The 16,200-nt window shown below is 42.6% G+C and overlaps 1 protein-coding gene across 15 annotated transcripts in view; it reads left to right on the top strand.

Moving 5' to 3' along the window:
• The window catches only part of MEF2C (myocyte enhancer factor 2C), a 170,559-nt gene extending 156,130 nt beyond the window's left edge, over positions 1-14,429 (top strand). For 9 of the 15 annotated variants that reach the window (XM_053409318.1, XM_053409312.1, XM_053409309.1 and 6 more), the window contains 5 exons: positions 1,416-1,588; positions 4,802-4,825; positions 5,898-6,027; positions 7,199-7,334; positions 13,058-14,429. In XM_053409318.1, the coding sequence (XP_053265293.1) occupies positions 1,416-1,588; positions 4,802-4,825; positions 5,898-6,027; positions 7,199-7,334; positions 13,058-13,379 (785 nt within the window). In that variant the 3' untranslated portion in view covers positions 13,380-14,429. The remainder of the gene's footprint in view (positions 1-1,415; positions 1,589-4,801; positions 4,826-5,897; positions 6,028-7,198; positions 7,335-13,057) is intronic. The other 6 variants (XM_053409320.1, XM_053409319.1, XM_053409324.1 and 3 more) reach the window with 3 other exon arrangements.
• Positions 14,430-16,200: the final 1,771 nt, after the last annotated feature.

The raw sequence follows: 16,200 nt of genomic DNA, 5'->3' as shown, positions 1-16,200 counted from the left end.
CTACACAGGATGCCATTGCTATTTTAAAGTATTTGCATTTGATTAAAAAAAAATCTGTTCTGTTGTTTTCTGCCCTTTTGGATGGGATAGAAATTTAACTGATGATGATGATGAATTTGACTTTTGGCCTCCTTACACTGGGCAAAAGTAAGGACTGGCATTTTGCTGCCTAATTTGAAGCAGCAAAAATGATATATGAAGAGATGGCTGGATCAGGCCAGGGGCTCATGTAGTCATGTCCTCAGGCTGTATCCACATAGCAATAGAGAGGTGGAGAGTTGGGGCGCAGAATAAGGGAACTGCTCTGGATCTGCATATGGTCAAAAAGAGAATAGTATATAATCCTATTTACTAATTATCAGGATTGTCAGCACTAATAGGTGCTGATCCTTTTGTAGCTAAAGTGGAACCATTGAAGAGCAAGAGATAGATTTTGGGGGCTCCAAAACTCATAGAAGAAGAAAAATAAACTTGGGGGGAACCGAAGGGGATCCCCAAAAACATTTGTATAAGGACTGACCCCACCAGATGCTGACTGTCCCATGCAGGACCTGGAACTTGGGAAAGGGCATGGCTGTCTGGGCAACAACACCACACTATTGTACAACCTTTTGTTGCAGCTCCCATGTGTTAACAGAATATATTTGGCAGCTGATCACTGTTGGCTACTATGTGTTTCAGTGGCTTAGCAAGTGTTCTGATTCTATTTGTATGGTTGATTCACAGCATAATGGTGACATAGGACCGCCTGCCTTTTCTGTCAGTGTATTGTTGAATTAGGGAATGTTTAGAAAGAATAATCGTTTCAAGTCCATTGCTCCACTTGGTACCTAGGCCACAATTTCATAGAAGAGCACAGTGTTTCCGTTATCTGATGCTTTTTATCATCCATGGGCCGTTGGTGTCCTCCATGTGATATGTACTCTCGTATTTCAGGTGTTTTTGCATAGCTCTGGCTTTGAGATAGGAAACCCAAATGATACCCTCTCCTCCTACTCCCACAAATTAACATGGGACACAATCCACCAGGGTGTCCTCTTATGCATGCCTCATTGAGATAAACGGAACCTGTGCATGATCATTGCCAGGAGATGGTGTGGCTCTCATTTCTTAAAAGGAAGGTGGTGCAAGAGAACATTCTGGTGGATTGTGTACAGTGACAAATATCCAACTATATTCCACATTGTGCTGCTCTGAATGGGATGGGAAATCTGCAACCACCCTATATCGCATTCTCTTCTTCCAGGACCACTGAAACAATCCAAATATACACTTTACAGGAGATAGCAATATTTCTGGGCTCATGTTAGTGTTAACTGAATTCGAGTGTCAGCCTACGTACCAAGGAAGCGTTTTTCAGTCCACATCTCTCCTTACCGTTTTCTTTTTCTCTCTCTCTCTTCAAAATTCCACAGGGAACGGGTATGGCAACCCCCGAAACTCACCAGGTCTGCTGGTCTCACCTGGCAACTTGAACAAGAATATGCAAGCAAAGTCTCCTCCTCCCATGAACTTGGGAATGAACAACCGTAAACCTGATCTCCGAGTGCTGATTCCACCAGGCAGCAAGAACACGATGCCATCTGTGGTAACACATTTTCGTCCTTCCCCTTCAAGATAGAAATTTCCCAGACAGCACTAAGGCCATGGGGGATCGAACACAAGGGCTTGTCTAATGTATCTGTTGTAAGGCTTCCTTGCTTAAAAAGGGAGTTGCTCAAGCAAACTGAAACAAAACAAAGACTTAAAAGTCAGATCTAATTAAAATGTATCTAATCTAATGTAAAAAGCCTGAATCAAACTTAAGAGTTACATTGTTTCTGATTCAAATTAATTATTACTTCTCAGAACACATATGAAATCAAAGTCCCTGTACAAAAAGTTTGATGCAGCTGTTTGATGGGATTCTGGATAGCAGAGGGCCTTAGTGGTAGTTTCAAATAAATTTTGTTGTCTTCTGAGTAGGTCCCTTCTCTCTCTCTCTCTCCCCCTTCCTCCTTTTGATTTTAATGTATTTATTTTCTTCAAGTATTTTTCTTTCCTACTTTTTGTTTTACCACTTTGCTTGAATTGAGGAAGCCTGCCTCACCATGAGCAGTGGTAGATAGAAAGCCCATGGCTCTCCATCAAAGAGCTGCTTGACAGCCTTAGCCTTTTGATCAAGCCCAAAATTCTCTTAGTGTATTTGATACCGCTGGGACGGCTGTTCAAGAAAGCGAACATACAGGTGCGGTGTGAAATCCACACATTCTCCACCTTTGAAATCAATGGGGGTTGCAGTGCGGTATGCTTTCCACTAACATGCTTAATAAACCTTAAAACACAAGATGTAACATCAAACCATGGTCTGGTACTACGTGAATAAGCCTGGAAAATGGGTATATCCTCTGGCATGCTTTGAGCTGTTAAGTAGGAGGAACACAGAAAATTGTCTTGTACCGAGTCAGAACATTGGTCCACGTAGCTCAGTTTTGTAAAGTCTGCCTGGCTGCAGCTCTCTGGGGTTGGAGGCAGGGTCAGAGCAGGAATTGAACCTGGAATCTTCTCCATGCAAGCTATGACGGAGCTACAGCTCTTCCCTTTTAACAACTTCCTCTTCCTGTTGTTCTTGTTGTTATATCTAATACCCACCCTTCGCCAGCAGGTCCCAGGGTGGACTAGAACAAATTAAAATCCAAACAGATCACAGTCACTGGAATCGGGTGGGCCCTGAAAACATGCATGTGTCACAGACCAAAAGCTGTATGGGAGCCAGTGTGGTGTAGTGGTTAAGAGCGGTGGACTTGTAATCTGGTGAACCGGGTTCGCTTCCCCGCTCCTCCACATGCAGCTGCTGGGTGACCTTGGGCTGGTGACACTTCTCTGAAGTCTCTCAGCCCCACTCACCTCACAGAGTGTTTGTTGTAGGGAAGGAAGGGAAAGGAGAATGTTAGCCGCTTTGAGACTCCTTGGGGTAGTGATAAAGCAGGATATCAAGTCCAAACTCTTCTTCTACAGCGAAGAAGCCAGATACACCTTTATGGAGAGGGAATTCCAGAGCTTAGGGGCTGGACCTCTCCCGGGCCACCACCGTCCAAGTATCCGAGAGAGATGGAACTTCTAAGGGGGGCTCCTGTGCTGGTCATTACACCCAGGAAACATGCAGCAACACAGTGTTGCCAAACAGCATTTAATCCCGATTTGCAATCCCAGTTTTCAGGACAAGCTAGGGTGGGCAACCTGTGGCCCTCCAGACGTTGTTGGACTATAGCTCCCAGGGTTGGACATGTAGGTTAGTGTGGATGGGAGCCTTTCCTGCCACAAAGTCTCTTTCTACATTCCCTAGGAGTGGCGACAGAAGCCTTCCTCCTACCCCGATCCCTAGGGCTCATACGAAGGCCTTCTTTGCACCTCCCTGTGGGAAAATGTGCATTCTGGCCTCATCCTGGGAGAATGCATTTCTGCCATCAGTCTTTGCAACCCTTTTCTGCTCGCCTGCTACAACTTCACTAGGCACCTGACATGATTTTTCATAGCACTCATACACTGCTTTTTTTCTTTAAAAAATGTTTAGGGGCCCTCTCATTTTCCTACTCATATTGCAATACTGCCCCTCAGTGAGGCCAAACATAGATTCACAAAATGCTTAGGGGTATGCCTACCCCTGTGTACCGCCAGAAAAAAAGCACTGGACCGATATATTTTGGACAGCAACTTCCACCTTCCTTCTGTTTCATGGTTTCCTCTGTTAATATCTCAATAGGAATTTCTGAGCAATAGTTGATTCTTTATTTCACTGAATGGCATCAAGAAGTGGTGCTTTTGAAAAGTGAAGCTTTAAATCTTCCACTCTGGAACCAGGGTCACATTTTTCAATAATCGGAAACAGCAATTATTCTTCATGGAAAAATCCTTTCTGTTATTATTGGTTTTTTAGGGGGGGGCATTATTAATTTGGTGTTGTCAGATTATCTTAAATAGAGCTAGGATACTGTCAAGCCATCAAAAGTGCATGAGACATGCTAGTGTATTTTAATTCCCTACAAATTAGCATAGTGGAATGTGAATCTTTTACCAGAAATCTACCATTTAAAAGGAAAACATATCACCCTGCAACCCCCATTGATTTTAAAGGTGGAGAATGTGTGGCTTTCACACTGCATTTTTTTTCCAAAAAAAATAAATAAATAAGATCAAGGTGGCACATGTAAGTGACGCAGAGAATATTTGTTTTCTTCATATAAAATGGGAAGCAATATAAACAGTTCTATCTTCGCTCCTAGCATGATGCATTATGAATTAAATTTGGCACTCGAGGTAAAACTCCCTAAATGCAGCACTCCCCTCTTGAAGCAATGATATAAGTACAATCTCTCATGGGGCTGCTCTTCGGAGGACTTAGGCAGTGACACGGCATCTCCATCAAATGATTTTTCCCAAGGAACATTTTCAAGGGGTCCTCTTCCTGGTGGGGTCTCTGAAAACCAAGTACTTTGCAGCCACTGGGGCTGGATTAACAAGACAAAAGACTTGATTGGGGTGAAAGCTGGTCTTCACCTTTGAGGCAAATGTCTGGAGGCACTAAATGCAAGGCTTTATTCAACAGAGACAGGCCATGTGAGCTTCAAATCTTTTACTGAGAGCTGCTCAGGTTATTTATACTGCATGGCAAGATTACTCTGGAGTAAGCAGTTTAAGAGAGAAAGAGAGGGTCACCCCAGCTATGCTTTGAAATAGATCTATGCCTTGTAGAATAGCAAAGTGGCACACTTTAGAATATCTGCTTTTGCTAATTATTCATCCTCCTTTCTTATGCTGTCAGTCTGAGGATGTTGATCTGCTTTTGGTAAGTGAGAATGATCGTTGTTTTAGTAATGCAAAAATAGTTTGTTTGCCAGCCTTCACTGAGCTAGTAGGAAAGCTTCTTTACCATGAAAACTTTTATCAGATTATTTTTTTAATGCCATGTTACTTTCTGTCAGATCCTATAATTCAAGAGTTGGGAGTGATTCTGAATCCTCTTCTTGTTTAGAAAGAATATTGCTGTTCTAGGGATTTCATCTTCCAATTTCCCCAACTTTCATATATTCATACTGAATGCTCTGTACATTTAAGTATCCCAGGCTGAATGTTTGCATGTTAATAGCCAACACCAAGAAAATATAAGAAACATCTTATCCTTAAAAAAAAACCCCACAAAAAAAATAGTTTAAATATCCTTCAAGTAACTTTTGCCATTGATGAAAATGAAGTGGTCACAGCACCATCTGCTGGTGGAAAGTGAACATGCAGGTTTACGCTTTCATATACTGTGTCTTGCTTATTTGCAACATACAACACTCTGAAAGAGATCTGTGTGCGTAAGCGTGCTTCTGTACACATGCCACTTGCTGGGCCAGGAACTGTGGGTGTGACTTGGGTGTGCATCCATGTACATGTGCAGTCTATCTGCATTGCACTGCTTTCAATCAAGTGTGCATTCAGTGCTCTTCTATATTGTGACAAAGCTACCTGTTTAAAGCATGGATGACATGGGATGAAATGCCGTCATTTTAATAATACTTTGCAACCAGATTTTTAAAAAACCTAAACAATGCAAGTTACATATAATTAGTTATCACCATAGCCTCTTGGCTTAGTAGTGTGTCGGGGTGGGGTGGGGGCGAATCTTATATGTTACTAGTTTGGTTACCTAGGAGATTCTGATGTAATGGGTTACTATGGAGACAAGTGGTCTCTTGAAAGATTGTAAATCATAAGGATTGGCAGAGTTCATAAAAGCCAAACGATAAATGATTAATTTTGTGAAATTTTGTGTACAGTCGTATATCGTATGAACAAATCTGACACCTAAATATAGCTCATTTTGACTGTTTTGCACCCTGCCATTAATATGTTTATTTTACTTACTTTAAAAGAATCAGAGGATAAATAACTCTCAGTCTGCTCAGTCATTGGCTACCCCAGTGGTTTCCGTGGCAACTCCTACTTTGCCAGGGCAAGGGATGGGAGGATACCCATCAGCCATTTCAACAACATATGGTACCGGTAAGTTTCCACATAAGATGCAAGCAATGTAGATGGGGGGGGGGAGAGAGAAAAGCCAGATATTGACAATACTACTCAGTACTACTGAAATGTCTTCTTGTGCACTACTTCTTTGAGTGCCATTCTGGCAGAAAATGCAGGAATAAATAAATTGTCTTCTGAATCATAGGAATAGAGATGTATTTTTTATTGTGCATCTTAATAAGAAATTACGTTAAGTGAGCAACTTGGATTTTCAGCATTTGCTCTACAGCTTTCGTAGAAGCTTAAAACTGGTGTTCATCACCAGGCATCAGGTACAGCTTACCCAGTTCTTGAGGTTGTCAAGTATTCAGTACTATTTCTGATGTGCTCCGCTGTGCGTCTGTCCAATTCATGCCGTACCTCTTTTGTACTCCCACCCTGCATCCATTTGTGCAGCAGAAAGGTGTGGTCGAAAAGTGGTAGCAGCACATCTCACCTTTTAAATTGGACCCATCTGTTTGCACAGTCTGTCAGGGCCAGGCTGGGCTGTGGTTAGATGTGTCCAAATCTTCACCTGGAAGGGACACTCTTCAGCGCAGGATCTCCAAGCGCTGGACCCTTAAGTACAGAAGCGTTTTGCTGATCTGGCCAAGCTGAAGGCCGGGCTCCTAGAATTCACCCCAGTCTTCAGACTGCAAGAGCTGACATTGTGCAGCCTTGTTCCCTTCTGCACCTGAAGGCTTGCACATACAAAGTTCACAGGAGGTCCCTTGATGAGATCCCAGCCTCAGAGATTGGTGGCCTGTGAGCTTGGATGCCAACGTTATTCTCACTTTGTAGTTCCCAGTCATCCTCAATAAGCCCTGTTCACTTCAGGCCATACTCAATAAGATGACTCTGGAGTGAATGGATTGTTGGCTCCTGTTTCAACATACATTTGTGTTTGATGGTAACAAATGTATGCACAAAATTAAAAAATCGACTGTCCTCCAGGAATACTGAGAATCTGATTGAGTCGGCATTTGTTACCCAAGATAACAACCCGAATTTAAGCTTTTGCTGGAGCAGTGGATACAGCTTGATACCACAGGAGTAGTGAAGGCACAATGGCTTATCAACTGAAAGAGCAAATGCTTAGGTCTGTAAGTGTATATCAGGTTTCCCCATGACTTTTAAATAATGGCATGTTTTCTGTTCTTGCACCTAGAATACTCACTCAGCAGTGCAGATTTGTCATCGCTCTCTGGCTTTAACACTGCCAGCGCTCTCCACCTGGGCTCAGTAACCGGCTGGCAACAACAACACCTACATAACATGCCACCATCTGCCCTCAGTCAGCTGGGGTAAGTCACTACATCAGCAAGTGCTGTGCGCTCCTGAATATTGCATCGTGGTGGTCCGAGTGAAACAAGAATGGCTTTTCCCTCAGGGCAAACCCCTGTCTCTTGAGTTGATATATAGCAGCACAGTCCCGTCCGGGGTGAATTAACAACAAGGGGTCATCCAGCTCAGTACCAAGAGGCATCAGAGAACAGGATCCATAGTCTCCTATGCAAATGCTGACTCTGGAGGGTGTCTCTGATAAGACCACAGTCTTATCAGAGAAGCAGAATCTGCTTTGGCCTTGTCAGAAGGGGCTCACAGACAGAGCCGGGATGCTAGTTTCCCAACAGGTGAATCACTGTTGCCTCCTGGAAGGGAGAGAGGTGAGGCTGCAGGGAGGTCGGTGTGGCCAATCCAATAAATAGAAGAAATTGACACCCACCTCTCTGCCATCTTGCCCCTTCTCCCCATCCTGGCAGAGAATAGTTCCAAGTCACTTCTGGTCTTTAAATGAAGCCTGGGAATCCTCGCACTATCCCCTTTGCATATTCCCGCTTCTATGAATAAAAGTTGTTCTGCTGGTTGCAAGCTACTTAGAACACCCCTTTCCTTTGAAAAGCCAAGTTTAACATGTAATAATAAACTGTCAGTGATGGATACATCATGCAGATAAGCAGGATGTCTGTCATTTGGTCACACTGAACTCCTGGGGTGTGTGCAGTTCAATGTGTCCAGACTCCCTGCCCACTTCTGACTGAGTTTGCTTGCCCCATGGTCTCTTCCAGCTGAACTGCCGTGGTGTGGAAGTGTTGGCTCCATCTGAGATTGGGCTGCTTTTTATGGAGGGCTTTTTTCCCCTCCCCTCCCTCTCTTCCCTTGGCTCAGAGCAGCAATAACAACCCATGTCCAGAAGTGGCCTGTCATTGCGCCACTATAGCGATGGACAGGAATCCCTTATGTAGGAGGCATGTGTTAATACTCAGATGCTTTTCAGGTCAAGCAGTTTCTATCATTTTCTGTTTGCAGAGGGTAAGGATCTAGAGTTGGAGAATGGGGGGGAGGAGGGCGGACATTGCATGCAGAAGGTTCCAGGTTCAGTCCCCGGCCTCCCCAGTTAAAAAGGGATTAAGTTGCAGATAATAAAGATCTGTGCTTAAGATTCTGGGGAGCCACTGCTAGGCAGGGTAGACAGCCCTGGGAGAAATGGGCAAAGAATAGCAGAACTGTATCTACCTGTAGTTCAATCTCCTGCAGTGCAGGAATCTTTCAACCAACATGGGGCTTGAACCCATGAGATTAAGAGTTATGCCTGCACTCTGGTATAAGGCAGTTTCCAAATTGTTAATCTGCCCCTGATTTCAACTGTGCTTAAAAGTCATATTTTAAATATCCAAAACCTGAATGCAGGTAAGGCAGTTCAAATGCAACCTTACACCCCATCCCACCCCAGCCCTTCTCTAGTCTATTAACACAAAGGTTGTTTCACTAATTAGAATTCTAATATAATTCTCCTCTGCTTTTTTTAACTAAAGCTTTAGCACCACTCAAACTTTTTAACACTTTGCTCTACCAGTTTGCTGTGTATCTTTGCCTGATGTGTTGCCGAGTGACCTCACGTTAACCCTTATGTTTATCTGGCCATCCTCGCACAAGCACATTTCACTTATTTGGAATTCCATTCTAGGAACACAACCTAAATGCCTGCAAGCAAAGCTCAGTTTTCTTTCCCAGTTAAAGGGCATCCGTTCCTGCCCTCTAGTGGCTATTGCAGGAGAGCACTTTCTTGAAAGGAATGAAGCCTGTTGCAAACGTTTGAAACTTTCAACAAACTACTAAATTTGCACAACTGTAATAGAACAAAAAATGCAGAATACAAAATGAAAAAGAGCAAACAAGCTGAAGTGCTGACTTTTCTTATGATCTGAACTTCTACATACCATGAATGGGACAGGCTTGATGTAAGAATTGAAAAAGCCTGTGCCAAGTAGCAGTAATATCAATGAACAAATTGCTTTCAGTACCTCACCATAAGATGTAGCAACAAGCCTGTCTGTTTGAGGAAGCAAGGTAATAATTAAATGCTAAACCATCTGCAAGCCTTCAAAGAAATGCCATGCGCTATCCTCAATTTCCAATGAAGTCATAAAATAACTGCCCTAATTTTACCTGGAAAAATTGTTCTTTATTCATCATTCTAACTTTGACAGAAACCAGCACTTTAGGGGTAACCTTTAACCACACTTTCAGTGACCCCACAAGACACCCCTGAATTGAAAGAGCTTTTTTTTTCAAGCCAGAAGAAAGGTTAGTGAAACTGAATATTAAGCTTTTGGGCTTGGTATAATCTCCAAGCTGGTATATAAGCTGGTTTAAACATATTAGAAACAGTCAATTACTAAGAAAAATAATTTGGAAATCAACAGAAACCAAATCCACTGAATAATATTAGGTACTCATGGAGCAGAGATTATTCAATAGATTTCAGAATGCATTAATTCCTTTGTTCTAAAAATAAGCGGTGCTTTTCATAAATGCAGTATAATGCACCCTCGTATAAATTTGGGGAGAAAGAGGGGCAACCAACAAGCCTGTCCATACTAAGTAGAGTAACAACAGAAATACTATGGGGGGGGAGTGAATTACAGTGGGGAAAAAGAGTTTCTTGAAACAATACAAATTTGTAGTTGCAAATGTAACCTTTATTAAACCTACCCTATCCAGCATGACATTCTAATCTGATGGGGATAAGAAACAGTAGACACTGGAATAAAAAAGAGTTACTTGAGTCTGTAAGTAAATAAAAAATTCTGAAAATAACAAGTGCATCCTGCACTTTTCTCTATTACACCAATGTGTATTGTAAGTGGATCATTCTGGTGTTTTAAAACTTTTACAGATTTGAAAATGTTTTATATAAAGCTATTTTACAGCATCAAGAAATGTCTTTAAATTTTCAATGGCTCATTTGACCGATTTTCTTTCCCTAATGGCACAGTACTTTAACTACATTGTGGCCCAGTCCTGTGCATGTTTACTCAGAAGCAAGCCCCACCAAGCTTGTGGGGAAAACTTATTGGGCAAACTCACAAGAGAGTGTACATGGGGTCGCATCCTGAGTTTATTGGCTTCAGGAGCCCCAAACAATGCCTATCAGAGGAAATGCTGCACTTCCGTTTGCTCCTCACACAATCGCAACTGTAGGGCCAACACACTTGTCCTTTCTGTTTGGGAAGATAACGGCACCAATTTTGACAAAAATCTGCTGAATGCTGGGCAGATGAAAGCAATTACCCATGCAGCGTTCGGTTCTCTCTTTGTTGCCTAACAATAGCCATTCATTATTAAACATTGTGACAATTAGTGAGAAAAGCACCGCCACATCATTCCAAGTACAAATGTGTTCACATGAGATAAAGCATTATTTTTGCATTTTTGCAGAAATTTTGATAGATATTGGCTACAATCCTCCAGTTCTTGGCTCGGGAGGGTGTCCCACTAAGATTGCCAGAGCCGGGTGCAAATATTCATGGGCAAGTGGAGTCTCCCCTGCAGATAACTTTTCACTTCACTTCAAAGGAGCAACCAAATCTATGCTCAGAAAGGTTGACACAGGGCCACCATGTGCAAAGCACATCAAGCCCACATCAAATTTAAGTAGGAGCAAGCTGAAAGTTCAGTTTGATGCATGGTTCCGGAGCGTGATTTCACTCGTAATTGGCCAGCGAAAATGGTCGGTGTCTCCAGAGCTGTTCAGATAAACACTTACAACAACCACTGAACCTTTAAGGGGCAGAATGGTATAGCACCCACTAACTGTGCTCTAGCCAACTGCATTCAGGGTTACTGGGAAAGGGGAGGGGCATGTGTGATTAAGTGGGGAGGGGCATAGTCAACATTGTTGGGGTTGTGGCTTAAAGATGTAGTCCTACTCCCCCATCTCACAGGTTACTTGAACATGTTGGAGGGCATCTGAACAGTCTTCGCCTTTAGATGCAAGAAACTCCGTAGTGCAGGCATTAAATCTCACTTTAATTTAGACATTTCACACAGCTATCGTATCAGACTGTTTCCTACTGTCAACATTTAATTTATACTTCCCATTGAACTCATGCACCTGCTCCGGGAGATATTCAAAGAGCAAACAGCTCTCGGGGTGGCCCTGCGCATTCTGCAACTGCCAACCTGAACGAGTCTCTTTAATTGAAACGAGTGCTTTTGAATTCTTATCTTTCATTTACTCTCACGACACTTCTATAAGGTTTGTCAGGTTTGAGGTTTTATTCAGAAGTAGAGCAGTGGGTGTGACAGAATAGTGCCATTGCTGACAGCAGTATCGACATACGTTTCTCCACACACACACACACACACACACACACAGGCCCATCCCATAGCAAAGTCTCATCAAATTGGTTTTGTCATACTGGTTTTCAGTGCACTTCAAGCTGAAATCAGGACAGCCTGATCCCTCCTCTGAAGAGGCAGGCAAAGAGTAATTCCACAGATGTAATTTCTGTTGTGGAGCATGTTGGCTGTTGCCCGTGACACCACTGGAACACAGTAGTTTTACAGCTTTTTTGTGGGGGAAGGGTGCGTGTGTGTACATGCGTTCATCAGTACACACACACACACACACACACACACATTTTTTAAAGTAGCTATATGGATATAGGCATAGAGAGATGTAGATGTTATTTTCCTAGGCACCATTTTTCACTGAGCACACAGACCCTCTTTCCACCACTTATAGTCTACATCTGCTGTATTTTAAATTTTGTTTAAAAATAGTAAACCTTTCCCTCCATAGCCCACCCCACCCCCTTTCCATTTGTATGGTTATTGAGCTTCTGAAGCAGGACTTGGCGATAGGGCTGTCATCATAGAAAGGGGGAAATTACTTTTAAAATGTTGGAAGAACCCAAGATAATAACCCAGGTTAAAAGTAATGCTAAACCATCGTTTATGAACAAGGCCTGGGCTTGCATGCTTCTGCCTCACCTCTATGCCAAGTTCTGATTACTTTAAACTATGATTTATTGAAATACAACAAGCTGGAGGAGGAGAGGCGGGAAAGAGCCCATGAGTCCAAGGCTCACCGGTGCTCATTCATGTAAACATTAAACCATAGTTTAGCATTACATCTGAACCACTGAGAATTTTTCGAGAACTTTCTTGAGCAAGGATTTAAATCTCCCCCTCCCACATCCAGGTTAATCTTTTGAGTGCACTAGAGAGTACAGAGTGTAGATCCCTCTCGCTGTTCCTGGAAAGTGTGGTCTGAGTTTTGACCTTTCTTAATTTGCCTCATCCTGGCTCGAACCTCTTCCCAAAACGGCCACAGTGATTTGCAGTTCCGACAGGCAACGAGGCGTTCATGAGGTCAAACCGCCCGGCAGGGCAGAGCCGCAACACTAGCTTCCTGGCAGCAGCCCTGCTGCCACTTCCTGAGAAGGGCTTGAAGGAGGCTAGAGCTGTGCGGGCGCACCAGTGACACCAGTCCCACATTCCCACAAGCGAGCCCACACAGCCTTGACCTCCTCACCGCTGCCAGGGAGTAGGGTTATGGCTCCACCCCTGCAATGGGGCCACTTCTGCCTCTATAAATAATATCACCCCTTGCCCTCCTCACTTCCTGGCATGCCCCAGTCTCGGCCTCGAGTCTTTGAGCTGTTGTTTTGTGTTACGTGTGCATTTCCGGGGGGCTCTGCCTCCTCAGTCTGTAACTGGGTTTCCTTTCCTCCTACAGAGCTTGCACTAGCACTCATTTATCTCAGAATGCAAATCTCTCCCTGCCTTCTACTCAAAGCCTCAACATCAAGTCAGAACCTGTTTCTCCTCCTAGAGACCGTACCACCACACCTTCGAGATACCCACAGCACACGCGTCACGAGGCGGGAAGATCCCCTGTTGACAGCTTGAGCAGTTGCAGTAGTTCGTATGACGGAAGCGATAGAGAGGATCACCGGAACGAATTCCACTCTCCCATTGGACTCACCAGACCTTCGCCGGACGAAAGGGAAAGCCCCTCTGTCAAACGCATGAGGCTGTCTGAAGGATGGGCAACATGATAACATTATTAGCTATTAGGGGTTTTTTTTTTCTTGCAGTGTGTGTGTGCGTGTGCGTGTGCTATACCTTAATGGGGAAGAGGGCGGGCGGGAGGGGGTCGATATGCATTATATGTGCTGTGCGTGTGGGGGCGGGGGGGGAAAGTCAGGTACTCTGTTTTGTAAAAGTACTTTTAAATTGCCTCAGTGATACCATATTAAAGATAAACAGCAATGCTGAGATAAGCTTCGCACTTGAGTTGTACAACAGAACACTTGTACAAAATAGGTTTTAAGGTTAACTTCTTTTCACTGTTGTGCTCCTTTGCAAAATGTATGTTACAATAGATAGTGTCATGTTGCAGGTTCAACGTTATTTACATGTAAATAGGTGGAAAAAAAGAGGAAAAAAAAGGAAACGTTTTTTTGCCCAACGGTGGCAGATCTTTACTGAGAGAGAAAGCAGCTGTTATGCAACATATAGAAAATGTACAGACATTTTGGGAGACCCAGAAATTGGGTGACCAAATAAAAAAAGAAAAAGGATGGTCACCTAATATATCTGAAATGCACACAAATATGTTGGCGTATTATTGGAGTATGGCATTTAAAAGAGGACCATACTTGTAAAAAAAAATTAGTTTGAGGGCTAACCTATTTAATTTTTAAAATTCTGGGTCTGCATCACTTATTAAATAAAAATATAAAAATATGTAAATTACATTTTCCTTATTTTCATATTAAAAAGTAAGACAGAGTTCGCAAAGCATTGTGGCTTTTTGTAGTCTACTTAAGCCAAAATGTGTTTTTTCCCCTTCATAGCTTCGCCAATATTTTAAACATCCCTGAAAGAAACAAAAGGGGACTTTTTGTTTTTGTATAGAAAGCACTACCCTAAGCCATGAAGAACTCCATGCTTTGCTAACCAAGATAACTGTTTTCTCTTTGCAGAAGTTTTGTTTTTGAAATGTGTATTTCTAATTATATAAAATATTAAGAATCTTTTAAAAAAAATCTGTGAAATTAACATGCTTGTGTATAGCTTTCTAATATATATAATAATTATGGTAATAGCAGAAGTTTTTTGTTATCTTAATAGTGGGGGAATTATATTTGTGCAGTTGCACATTTAAGTAACTATTTTTTTCTCCTTTTGGTTTTTCTTTTAATCTGCATACATTTTACAGAATCAGTCAGCTGTTGAAGGCTAATCTGCAAAAGATTAGATTTCCCCCCCTTCCTATAGCAGCCCATATAATTCTAATCCATCTGCCATCAGTTTTCTGATCCATTGTATATACCGATCAGCTCCATCCTACTGATCTACACATTTGAGGCCCTCTTCTTACTTTATTTATGTCTTGCGTAACTTGTGGCTTTCTGCAAATATTGATCACAACATGATCTGGCTCAGCTTGGCCTTCATTCCATAAATTCATCAAAATTGGCATCCTCATCAGATTTGCTCTGATTTGCAACCTGGAGAAGAAAAAGAAAGGAAGTTTAGGGTAGCATCCTTCAAAGCATAGACATCCATGGTGGGAGGAGGCAGAGGAGGCAGTTCCCCACCCCTGAAGAACCATAATATCCTGATCCTCAGCTTTTTGGGGTATTTATAAAAGATTCCGTTTTTAGGACCTGAGATAGGAGGCAAAATGAACAGGCACTGTTCTCTTTTTTTGTGAGAAACTAGCCTGCTCTGCATTTCATATGCTTTTCCATTGCCACCGCAACCCTGGAAAAAATCCTTCAGACTCCCATGCTTCAAAGTGAAGTGGAAGTAAATATAAAAATCCAGTACGGAGTTACCTAAAAGGGGAGCTGCTATCCCAAGCGTAACTGTCTTTTAAACCCAAGGAAGGTTACGTTACCTCAGAAATGTGATTTGGCATGCAAGTGTGGAATATCTCTTCCAGCTTAGACAAAAATAATGGAGGACAGGAACAGCAGCACACCAGTTCTAAAGCTCATTGCAAAGATGAGTTGATGGAACCCGAGGCCTGATTTATATATGCATTTACATCACTTGCAGCACAGTCTTCAGTAGAGATTACTCCCAGGTAAACGGGTATAGGATGACAGTCTTGGTCATGCATCATTATGGTAACTTAGTCTCGTGTTGCAATCAGAAAGTGATGAGCGTGCAGGTCTGACCCAGCAACTCTTAGTGAGTAACAGGAGTGGACTGTTCCGCTCAAGAGCAGTCATGTTTTGCACTGCCTTTGTCGTGAGCAGACAAGATGTCCTTAAGTCCCAATCAATTGCTGCATCAGTTTCAGGCATCCCACAGTTTCATGACCATGCTAAAAGAATAGCCAAGTTGTGCTATTTCCAAACCTTCATTCCACAATCACCCCAATATGGAGGAAAGCAACTGTGGTTATCAAGCAGAAACATGTCCCACAGGGGAAAAGTGAAGGACCTCTTCTCCACCCGCCATTTCTGTTCTGATGGCTGCCTCTTGAGGCTTCTTTTCTTTAAAGAAAAAAAATTATAATGTTAGGAGGAACTTACACCTGCATGTAGCATTGAGTTTGTTCCTTGTGAAATGACATGTTTTGTTAAGCAGAAATAGCACTGCGTGAAAGAGAGCGTCATTCATTCCGAATGCATCTTTTCCTTCTCGTGTGGAACTTCAGTGGCAAGTGATTGGTAGTTAATTCATTTTCTTTCTTTTAAAATAATAATAATCCTGAGACTGAGGCTTGTTAGGAATCCAGTCCCTCTATTCCCAGATGTGTGTGTGATGGTGGTGAGGCTCTATGTAGCTTCTTGGAAGGATAAGAAAGGCACTCTGCAAACAGGTCAAAACACCCTTTGTCTTCATCACAACTTACCGTAT

Source organism: Podarcis raffonei, chromosome 11, assembly GCF_027172205.1.
Source record: "Podarcis raffonei isolate rPodRaf1 chromosome 11, rPodRaf1.pri, whole genome shotgun sequence".
Classification (NCBI taxonomy): Eukaryota; Metazoa; Chordata; class Lepidosauria; order Squamata; family Lacertidae; genus Podarcis; species Podarcis raffonei.
This window is presented reverse-complemented; position numbering and strand designations above follow the sequence as displayed.